Here is a 12,488-nt window from a genome sequence, read left to right as displayed (position 1 = left end):
AATACATCATTACGCATTTTTGCTTCTACTTTTGATACTAGGATACATTTAATATCTGATACTTTAAGACTTTTACTCTAATGATTTTCATATGGGTTACTTTCACTTTTCCCAAAGTCATATTTTAACAAGATGTCTTTATTTTTATTTAAGTATGACTTTTGTGTTCTCTTCACAAAACTGCTCAAAGTGAACATGCACATTTATATGTAGATTAGATTAGACCGATTATATTTTATGGCCCACCTCGATTACCTTTATAGGCCACCTCAGGAAAATAAAGTTTTCTGATTCACAACTGTTGCTGATTGTGTTATCTTTCAAAAGTATAAGAAATAGAAAAAATATATATTTTAAGCGGGATTGGGGTAGTAACATGTCTAACAATACCGAGGGTTAGAGCAATACAAAATATTTCTGTGTTTATTTATGTATACCCTACTGTATATATACACAGTAAATATTTAAACTACTTTTATACTAATGTTTATTCATATAGTCCCTCCACAGTAGAATCACCCGCTAATGTATGTGTAAATGATGATGAATGATAAATAGCAAATTGTTCAAATTTATTTAATAGAGTGACCATCATAAATGACCTAGAAATATCCGTAACAGACCTGACTGTCCAAGTAAGCATTCAGATGTGATTACAACAGTCGTTTGCTTTCAGACCTATAACATCAATGGGAAGGTTGTTTCAGTGGCCGAGGTCCCAACAGCAAATAAGTTACCCTTGGCCTTGAGTTTTGACGAAGGACAGGGACGTGCACATGATTATAGAGGGGCAGGGGCTCAAAGTCAGAAAAGGGCAGTATGTGCGTGTGCACAGCGTGTGCAAAAAAAATAATTTCTGGCCTTAACAAATCAATATGTAGATTAATTAATGTAAAATAAACAAAGTACTTATAGAAAGCTAACTACTTAGCTCTGTATCCTGTGTAGCTGTGAGTGATATGCAATTGCCATTTCTTTTGTGTCAAAAAATTATTGTCAACATGAGTTTATTCACATTATCATGATACTGAGGTTTAGAAGACATGCAATTCAGCTGCAGTTCTTAAAAAGCAATAAAACACTGGTTTATTATTAGGCTATTTATTGGAGGGCAAACTAAAAATACAGGCTACACATCTAAAAATGTGACAAAACCAAGAAATGACTACTGTGACTGTTAGTAGGAACAGCAATGTTTACAACAGTAAAGTCACAGTAAACTCAATATCTGGAAGAAGTTTAAGATTTGTGGCAAGATAAACAGCCGACACAGACAGCTGTCATATTAGATTATTCTTAACTCTCATTAACAAGCAGTTAGCTTAACAAGGACAAATGGACACTCTTTGAAATATGACTCATATTTAAGCACGTTGAATAAGTGGAAGGCGACTTGTTAGCCCCCACAAGGAAGTTATGTTAATGGTTTATAACTCACAAAGCTTCAAGTCGCTCCACTGTCACGTCTCATCTATGTGCGTGGTGGAGTTCTTCTCTGGAGCTGCTTCTCTCTCTCTCTCTCTCTCTCTCTCTCTCTCGCCCCTCTGTAGCCCTTTTTAGATAGAAAAGGCGGCACATTAGTAGTATTCCTCCTTTTCAAAAAGCCGCCACTTGGCCGCCACTGGGGTAGGCGTAAACATGTGACGTGACATGAAGCACAAAGTTGGGCAGTGAACAGTAGCCTCTTTCACACTGCCGTTTGCATGCGGGGATCCTGCGCCAATTCTCCGCACCCTCCTCCTGTAAAAGTTTCAGATGCGGAGAGGGGGGAAATTTCGCTTTGGCGCTGATCCGCCTCTGGAGGTAGTATCAGGGCCGCATTATTGGTGAGCCGTCCCAGTGTGAACGAATAAGCCAGAGGCGCAGAGCGAGGGCGTGTCGGTCTGACAGTCTGATAACTACACAGGTCCTTCACTCAACTAAATACAGAGAAATGTCCCACAAAGCAACGTTACAGGACCGAAAAAAAGTAACGTAGTAATTGTAACTGTCTTTGGCAACTTATATGAGGAAAACAAATACCACAGCTGTACGTGGAGAAGCGTCTGACCTCCCGCCTGTCTTCCCGAATCTTCCTCACATTTCTGCTCAAAAAACAGCGTCTGTCACCGGCAAAAAACTTTAACTCACCGAGTGTTTGTGACGGAAATAAATCACCGCGACCGTCAGCCCTCCTGACCGAGACTTCAGGGGACTTTCCGCCAGAAAACAGCCTCCCTGCGAGTGAGGGAGTCAGACAGTGTCCCGTTTACTGGTGATTATGTATAATTATGTAATTTTGCACGGAAAACGTAACTTTGTCACTTTCCAGGATGTTTGGTGGGTCAGTATCTCAATCACTACACATTATAACAACATCCTCATGATTATAAACTGTCCGGACAGGGGAACACCTGGGAAACACCGCCGTCATCAACACGACGTGTACCGTCACGCCTCTTTAGGAGCCGCAGCGCCGGCTTTCTGTGTGAATTACACACGTGAAGGCGGAGATGCTTCGCTCTGTGTGAATCACCATCGGTAGAGAATTGGCGAACCACCGCTCCGGAGAAAATGCGGAGACGCTGTGTAAAAAGGGCTAGTGACAACGAATTTGTCTTTAAAATAAGAGCTTTACATTGCACCCCATTCATATTTAGAACTGGGTTCTTAGCGGGGGGGCTTTTAACTTGAAAGAAGCGACCGTTTGTAGAAAGAGAGAGAGCGGAGCCGCAGCGGACAGAGAAGCAGCTTTAGGCTCAACACACACACAGCACCATATTATGAGGAAATGCGTAGGTAGATAACCGTGGCGTTTTTATACCGCAGTTTTTTTGACATCCTTTTGCACAACAGGAATTTATTTATTCATTAAAAAAACACACAAAAAGGGCACTTTATAATACGAGGTAACAAGGGCAGGGGCTCAATCACCCCTTGGGCCTTATGTGTGCACGTGCCTGACGAAGGACATCTATTTAGCCCACGTCAGATGACCTTTGAGTCCTCTACGGTGTGCTGTTAAGAGTTTGCAAATACGATCTGAAGCTTGACTGTAAAGAGTATTATATGGAATCAGAAGTTTGATGTATTTGGAGGTCAAGGTTTTCCATACGAGCTTTGTTGCAGTGTTCTGAAATAAAATGCAATTACTGAGTTGGCTATTTGTTGAAGAAAATAGCCAGGCCGGTCAAAACAACTGACTGACATGAAGATATATCAGCTAGTCCTGGTTGTAGGCAGATGATAATGAGCTACTATTCCTGCTGCAGCATATAAAGCATCAACTTAAGGGGGAAAGAATTGTATCGTAAACCCGTGAGACAACACTGTAATGCATGTAAAGAATACTACTTCTTAACTGCTTTGCCATAAAAAAAAAACCAAGGAGATCCAGTGTAACCTGTTACATGTTGAAAACACACACTGTGTGCTGCTATCAGCCCGCATACAGTAGCTCTCCCTGGCTGTTCCGCTTCACATACATCTCCTTGCCAAAATGTAACTTCAAAGAGACACATGATGCTCGTTTTCAGGTTAATTACTTGATTTTAGTTGACTACTAGAACAGGTTCACATACTTTAATGCTCAAAATATGCATCAGATTTCTCATACTGTTCAGTGCTGCAACAATGGATTTTTTGAAGTTGAAAGAAGACTTCAACAAGAGCAACCATGGCTATTTTAGACCCGGCCAGAGACATGGGAGCTGTTTACAGTATAATGGACACTGGCCACAGTTCAATAGTATCTAGAGTATGTTTTTAAAAAAGAAGTAGGTGTAATATCCAACAGGCAAGTCGAGCAGTTCAAGGGTCATGATGGGAGATTCATAAAAAGTATTTCAGACCTTCCAGCAACTGTGAATATCAGCCAAAATCCTCGGGTGATACAGAGGAGGGAGCAGTCATTCATCTTATATCCTGTCCTTGATAAAATAGGCAAGAAATTTGCTGCTGTCTAAGTTAAAAAAAAAAAACAGGAATACCAGAGGCAGTGTGGGATTATATCCAGTTTATTGATGATCCCAAATAAAACCGAGGGGCTGCTTTTACTGGAGGGACTGGGTTTATCCTTAATCTTAATGTTAGAACTTTGAAAAAAGCTCTTGTAAGATACAGAAACATTCCTCAAGGACTTGGTAAAGTCATGTGAATCATTCTTCAGTGCATTTGTCAGCTCTGAACATGGGATTAGCAGTTACATGACAGATGATTGTACAAGAATAGATGCAGTCATTATCGGAGATGGCTTTCAATCTAATGAAATTACCTGAGCATATAAACAGCTGCAGATATGTCAAAAAGGAAAGTATAAGCATTCAACTTTTACTCTATAGCTCATCTGTTATAGTGAGCCAAAAAAGGACCCGATGCAGAACACAAAGACAGAAAGGCAAAAGAAAAAGCAGGCAACAAAAAGGCAACAAGGATAATTCAAGTAAACTAAAGAGGAATACAAAAACAGACAACAAACCATAGAGCAGTGTGGAACAAATCAGAAATACTGGGAAAACAGAGGCTTATGGTGCGTTCCATTGCAAGTCGGAATTTCCAAGTCTGTATTTTTTACTTCCAGTTCAGAAGTATTCCAGTGCATTTGCTCAGAAAAACATGGATGCTCGCTTCAAGTGGGTGTTTGAATGGCAAGCGTACGAACTTCATAAGCATCTACAGTACAGCAGCTGATTTAACACTTAAGGGCACTTTAAAAAAGATAGGGCGAGTAGGTTCCTAACCCAAAGACTCCTAGCATAGATCAACTGAATGAACGTGAAAATGATCATATTAAATCTGTTTAAGTTAAGTTCCCAACTTGGACAGCCATTCATTCCATTGCACTTTTCCATGTCAGAGTTTGTTGTTTTCTGAGATCACACATTAGATACACAGGAATGGTTAACTATAGGAAGACAGGTGCGCAGGAAAGAAGTTGGGAAAACAGAAAGTGGAAAGTAAAACATGACACATGAGGATTGACTTTCAACATAAATTAGGAAATCACAAAACTAAAAACTCAAACCATGACACCCTCATCATATGCACATAAATGATGTACATCAAATATACGGACAATAATTTAAGTTAATTCAAACCATTGTGAGAAAATGCACTTTGCGATACTAGTGTGTTGTATGTAGCCAAAGTTTAGTGTTATATGCACAATCCCATTCAGAAAAAAAAGTCTTCTCGTGTTTTTAACTGTCGTTTATGTTTTTATGACAATGTAGTAGTGTGTTTTTTTAGCTATTGTATACTTTGTTTTGTTTTTATAAATTTTAGGATGCCCACTAACATCAGACAAATGGATTGCTGATAAATACTACCTGTTAAGATAAAGAACTAAAGAATAAAGCTGATGTGCTAGACGGTATTTGGATGATACTGGGAATTTAGGTACTGGGAATTAACAATTCACAATTAATGAAACAGTTTTGAGCCTTATTTTCTGTGCTTGAGGCACAGAAAAACTCACCTGAGCATAACAAAGGAAACACAAACAAACTAAAGTACATTTCACAAAAATCCTGAATCCAGAGTGGGTGGCACACTGTCTTTCAAATGTTTTTCATTTTTTTCTGCTATCATGATCACATTATCTCATGCTCGACAATCTCGTAATTGATTTTAAGGCTTTGTTCCTGAGAGATACAATAACATTAGTGTAACTCAGTCTACCATTAGGGGTTCTATAAAACAATTCAAACAGATATCCAGGGAGCTTTTTCACAGCAGACATTTTGACTTGTCACTGCAGGAATAGCACAGGTGGAACTAATGACATTAACAATGGATCAGGGACCAGTGAATTATCATGCATGATGGGATGCAGAAAATATTAATGTTAATATATCTGTGTTCTTTCTGAAAAACTGTCTATACTGAAAACAGGTTGGTACTTAACATCAACACTTGGCATCGAAGCAATTAAATGTCTTTCTTGTAGTATTTTTTAAACATAATTTAACCAGTATGCATGCATGAAGTAATTATGTACAATGGCTTCTTCTGGCATCAGGAATGATGGTTTTAAAATAATGCCTGTTTAAACATGCTCATTTGCTCAAGTCTTCCAAATATGCAAAACCCATCCTGTGCAGGCTCAGATGTGGATGTGGCACTGAATAGTGAATCATTGATTGGACGCTGTGCTGTGGCTTCAGTCAGTCGACCAATTCAGATTCCCATCTCTGCCTTTCCTTTAACTTGAAATAGACTCCAAAGTGTTAAATTGTGGGTCAAGTGCTATCTATAATTTCCCCAGAGCCAAGGCTTCTTTGAGTACTGGTTGGTGTGAAGCGTTTGTACTAGACTTAATTACTAACGAAGCTGAGCGCCCCTTTCTCTGGAGGTAATCATTAGATATATTGTCAACATTTGGCATATTCTGACATGTCTGACCTTCTGCTATGTCACTCTAGTAGAATCACATTATTTAGTCCCAACGAGCAGTAACTGGCAGACATTTTGTGTAGGCAAATTAACTTTGTAGCGTCAGACAAATTTCAGTCTCATTTCAGTGGAGCGGATCGTTAAATGAAAAAATATTTCATTAACAATGTAGAAGTGTGCTGTTTAGAGAAGAGAAGTCTGATTATGTGATTACACCCTGCTCCTTGTGACACTTACTTGACCCTGTTTTTTAATCAGTGAGTAATTGGATTCACGGTTAGCCAAATTACTTCCTTTCTAACTGCTCCCTCTTTGACTCTTTGTTTGAAATACAAGGAGTCAAAGAAGCTAGGGGAAGCTTTAAAGAAAACTTTTACAGCTGGAAAGATGGTCTTTTCATTAAACTGGGCTGTCCATGAAGCAGAAAGAGGCCCATATTTTTGAAATTAATGCTTCATGAACAGAGAAAATGAGCTGTGGTATTTGCTTTTGCTCAAAGGTAGAAAACACACTTCTTTCTCTAGCCAGGTGCATTGGAGAGGGGCGAGTAGACCAAAGGTTGCAAACAAACTCTCACACACATTTATTTGCGACTTTTCGGTAATAGACCTCTATCAGGCAAGTCGTTCTTCTCAATGAGAACCCGTCTTAAATAGGGAGTAGCTGAACATGAAACACAAAATGAAATATATACAAGATATATAACAAATATGAAAGTAAACATCCCATGGAGCTAGATAAACTGTAACAAGCATACATGTACACACAAGTGTTCACATAAATACGTAAATTCTTGTTTAGTCCTCGAGACTAAACTGCATTAACCGATTATCATGAAACCTCTTGATAAATACAGTGTCTCATAAAAAATAAAATAAAAACATGCAATGTACACTACCAGTCAAACGTTTGGACACACCTTCTCATTCAATGGTTTTTCTTTATTTTTATTATTTTCTACATTGTAGATCAAAACTGAAGACATCAAAACTAACATATGGAATTATGCAGTAAACAAAAGTGTTAAACAAACCAAGTTTATTATGTTATATTCTTCAAAGTAGCCACATTTTGCTTTTACATTTTGTAGTGTATATAATAAATATTATATTTTATATTATATTATATAACTAAAAAAAAAACCCCAAGGGAAATGTGGTTGCCACCATTTGTTATCCTATAACTTATTTAAAGTGGCTACTCGAAGATTTCCGGAAGCGTCTATTACCGGAGTACTTTTGGACCTAATTTCTTCCCAGAGATTTCACGCTGCCTGTGGGAAGTCAGGCAGTTGGCAGTTCGCAGCTTTGCCATGCATCCATAACAACACCACACTGAAGCGATGTGTACCTTTTTGTAGTTCATTGTCCGCTGTTAGTGCTCTGTTCTTTGTTTGTTCAGCCATGACCGTTTAAAGTAACGCTAACCGTTTACTCCCAACGCTAGCAGGGAGCAGGACAAACAAAACTGTTATGACACGTGCAAACCTCCTATTGTCTCTGGCTGACCAACCCCTGCTTGGGTGACATGTCACTAACTGTGCACCACTTGTGATATTTTCTGGGAAAGTCGCCACCGACACCAGCGGTGTTTGCTTTGGTATTAAAGCAAATGCAAGGCCTTTAATCATTGGGCTATAGGCTCAATCATCATTGTGTTACCTCATTTGGCAATAGATAGTGACTTAACAGTTATTTATTTACATGAAAATCTACTTTACTTTACAATTTATTACATTTTTTCTTTAATTAACGATTTTCTTTTTCTTTTGTGTACCATCAGCATCCATTCATTTCTCCCTTGCTGTCTTCTGCCAGCTTGCAAACAAACCTCACGCTGACCTAGTGTCCAGAACAACTTTTAAAAGTTCTGCCCTACATATATATTGCTTGTGTATATATTTGGTTGTTTTTACCCAGTGAGGATGTCTCACTCTTCTGATTTATGCAGTCCTTTCATTGGGACCTTGCTCCCCCTCCCCCTCCTCGGCCATTGCCAGAGGAAAAAAAAAGAGATTGCTCCTATTTGTCAGTGTCACTCGCGACAGACAAGCACTCTGAAAATTGATGCCTTTGCGTGAGCTCAGTGGCCAGTCGGAACTTCTGCCTCAGAAGTCGAAAACTCTGTGGTTATAAATTATGTTTTTTTTTCAGGCTGCTTTAGTCTTTTCAGTTTTCTTGTTTTGAATTAATTAAAACCGGTCAAAAAAATCCCCCTAATCCCAATTAAAGGTTGCTATGATTGACATTTTTATGATAACAATGTGTCAAATGACAATGTTGAAAATGTGAAGCAAAGAAAGAAAATCAGCCAACTCTGCACCTCCCACCAGCTTTAAAGAGCTCAATGGTGAGTCTCAGCTCATTGTTTAGCTGTGAGGTGGCAAATGTACTGTTTCAGTACAGTCTTGTAGAGGTGCTGGCAGCAGGCAGCTGTTTCTAGCAAAAAAGGCTCTAAAGACCCACTATCTACTCAATACCAAACGACAGATTAGAAACTAGCTGGTAAACACGGTGAAGCATTTAGAGGCTCAAGAGCTAGGTATTTACTTCAAGAGTGGAGAAGAGAGACCAAAAATCAAGGTTATAAGGAAAGAAAATTGGATTCACTTTAACCAAGTGGTTCCTTAACTGCTCATTAACTGCTTTATGCTTAGTTAAAGAGCTGTTTGACAACAATTTTGCCCATCAGCTTAGAAAGGTGATGACGTGGTCAATGCCCTGTTCACAACAATTGGCTCAAAAAATAAGTTATTGCAGTTTTAAGTGCCTCATTTGCTGTGAGACAGTTATTTCAGGATCAGTGCCATCTGGTCATTTAGACCATATGCATAAAAATGAACATTTAAAGAATCAATGTTCAACATGCATTAACAAAAGAAACACTCAGTATAATAAAAGTCAGGGAACCTTGCCTTCTCTTGATCCTTTTATCACAGGTAACAATGGTAAAGTTCCAGCAGTGTGAGACAAACCACTCGAGGCAGAGATAACTTATGAGCCTCCTGCTGCAGCTATTTTACCTTTTGCCAGCTACTTGTACAGAACACCTGCATGGAAAAGAATTATGAGCAAATATCTGCACCAGAAGGATGACATCACTTTAAAGCTTTTCTCATTCACCACTGGTTTTAGTTGGCTGTGATCAACGAGTTCTATAATGAAACACTCCACCCACCTGTGGTAAAGGTTATAATGGTCTAAATCATAACTTGACACCATGGCAACACATCATGGATGCATTAAATCAAAGCTGCCGCCAAGAAAAAAGTGTTAACCTACGCTTCTACATCCTGATAACTCTGACTGTCTGTTGTCATGAGAAAATTGAATCGTTTTGATTTGTCACATGGCTGCAGAATAATTGTGTGATAAATAACAGCAAGATTGATGCACCACAGGGGAGTTTGGAGGGAAAATTGACACTGAATTATGCTAGCAAGTTTTCCCATCTGCAGTGTTTTCTGTGCAGACTCTTAAGCATATTGCTCTTCTGGCCCAATTCACTGATGTCACAGCAGGTGTTTCCCATCGGCTGTCGAAGATAAAGTATCTTCTTTGAAATCATGGATTGGGAAGCGGCCAGAAGTGCAATATGCTTGGAACCAGACAGCTACCGTCATGCTCCACAGCTCGACCAATTGTTGGTGGACGCTGATTCAGGCTGTATTGAAGTCTCTAAACACAAAATCCAATTTTATTTTCCCATCAGAAAATTGTTCTCTGAGTAAGTATTTTCACTGTTCTTATTGTTTATTGATGATGTGTGTTGTAGGCAACTGATAAGGACACTGGGAATTACAGCAAGATGGCATACCGGCTGATTATCCCACCCACAGCAGAGGGCCAGGACAGCTTCGTCATCGAGACCTTCACAGGAATCATCAAGTCGGCCATGAAGTTTCGAAACATGCGCAGGTCCTACTTCACGTTTCAAGTAATTGCCACAGACGACTACGGAAAAGGTCTTAGCAGCAGTGCTGAAGTGGTGGTGAGTATCTGTGTTGGTGCATTCTATAGCGTGTGTCAAATGCATATGTATAATAATCAATATATATACTGTACATGTGAACACGCTCTGTTAGTCCTTGACTTATATGTCACCTGCACACCCGTGGCATATTGATGTGATAGCTTCCACAGCACAGTTTCTCTGCAGAGAACAGTGTAGAATTGGTTTGCAATGTCACCTGTCTCTCATTTAGGGAGCGAAGCATAGCATGTAACAGCAATGTCTTTTTGTGGCTCTTGTGAAGCTTTGTCAAGTTCAAGGAAACTATTACAATTATATAATTTTACTCATCTTTGATATTGCTATTCAATATTTTTAAAGCTCGGGGTGGTAAGATTAAAGAAACCAGAAAGATCAAGCTACATTTTGGAAGTATCCAAAGTCCCACCCCTGCCCTTCATGTTTCCCTCCATAGCCATTGACACTGACACAGCTGGAAGATGTGTGTGAGCGGCTACAGCTAGCTACAATCAACAAGCTCTCTTGCTTTTTTTTTAATAAGAAGAAGGGAAACTATATTAATCCCCATGGGTAAATTCAGTTTTTCTCTTCTGTTGTTTTTTTTTGTTCTATTGTTATTTTATTAGAGGCTCAAAGCCCCCTAGTACACATGCACAAACAGGACCTATACACAGGCATTAATGTATGGATGGTGGCTTGGTAGTTACTGCTCTTCACTGTAGTGTCTGCTTTGTGCTTATTGGGTTAGCGGCTGAACAAATCTGTTGCTGCTGCAGCAGCTCTGTTATTTGGCTCAGAGGCTCTTTGCTTTGTCCTACTGGGTTATCTGCTGAACTCAGGGGTTTACATACTGTGAGCACAGTGCATTATTGTTGTTGCTAACCTTATCCATTTCTCTGCTATTTTGGGCGACTATCTTGCTTAGCTATAGCAATATATCCTCGCCTGATGCTAAGCCTTTTGGAAGACTCATGGCACATAGCTTAGCATAGCTTAGGGACTGAAAACAGTGGGAAACAGCTAGCCGGGCTCTGTCTAAAGGTAACAAAATGGTCATCACCTCTAAAGTTCACTATCAAACCAATAACAACTGAAAACCAAAGCGCAACAGATTTATTTTACGATTGTTTATAGCATACTAGTTGTTTACCCCTATTTTCAGTCTTTGTACCAAGCTAAGCTAACCGACTGCTAGCTGTAGCATTAATTTCAGCTTTGGGATATGATGGTCCTGAAAGCAAAAACGCATTGCTCCCAAGACATTTATGCTTTTATAGAATAGACTTTGTGATACAGTACTAAGTATGGTACTAAATCACTGCAGCGCCCTTTAATCATGTTACCTGTTTTATAGAGCAATGTTTTATGGAGCAGAACTGGATGGTTTTTAGCCAACAATTTTGTCAAAATATTAAAAAAATGCCCCCCTTTGGAAAACAGCCACAGACTGTAAATATTTTAGATTAAATTTGATTTATTTATTTTGGAGAGACCTCTGCTTGTAATAATTTGCTCATTATGAGCATAAGCGATGTTTTTTTTACTACTCAGCACTGAATGTTTTGTTCCAGTCTATTGAATTACTCACAGTAGGCACAGGACACTCAACACGTGGCCTCTGTCACTGGCTGATGATCCAATTAAACTCTCTCTTTCAGGCATGCTATTTAACACCATATGCATAATGTTCATCTGTGTGTGTTTGTTTTTGTATGTGTGTATGTGTCTGTATGGTTGTCTAAATGTGTGTTTGTGTGTCCCTCACCCCTGTGTGCATTTCTTTTCCCTAATAATTTCTCCATGCACCCGCTGTGATCGAGTTCAGCTTTGCCCCCAATTCAATGCTTATCTTTCCTGAGTGTGGGCAGGCTTATTTTTCCTTCCAGTGAAATATGTCTGGCTAACAAGCCTCTAACGAGACAGAAGGAGGGTCTGGGACATTGCCTGGATATGAGAGAGAAGCGAGTGCTTAACCATGGTGCTCGTTAATTTTCAAGGGGAAACCTAATTTCACAGGAGCCGCATGGGAGATTTGGCTTCAGAGCACAGAGACTGCTGCCTATGTACTTAACTGCGGCATCAGAATTAGGTCCTGTTAAGTTTGCCGCATGGCACCAACACAAGCAGGCAATTAGAGGGTCTCG

General features: G+C 39.4%; 1 protein-coding gene across 10 annotated transcripts in view; it reads left to right on the top strand.

The window, feature by feature from the left end:
• pcdh15a (protocadherin-related 15a) overlaps window positions 1-12,488 on the top strand; it is a 261,181-nt gene that overhangs the window by 222,255 nt on the left and 26,438 nt on the right. For all 10 annotated transcript variants that reach the window (XM_030442377.1, XM_030442376.1, XM_030442374.1 and 7 more), the window contains one exon: window positions 10,147-10,362. In XM_030442377.1, coding sequence (XP_030298237.1) covers window positions 10,147-10,362 — 216 coding nt within the window. The remainder of the gene's footprint in view (window positions 1-10,146; window positions 10,363-12,488) is intronic.

This window comes from Sparus aurata, chromosome 15 (genome assembly GCF_900880675.1).
Source record: "Sparus aurata chromosome 15, fSpaAur1.1, whole genome shotgun sequence".
NCBI lineage: Eukaryota > Metazoa > Chordata > Actinopteri > Spariformes > Sparidae > Sparus > Sparus aurata.
This window is presented reverse-complemented; position numbering and strand designations above follow the sequence as displayed.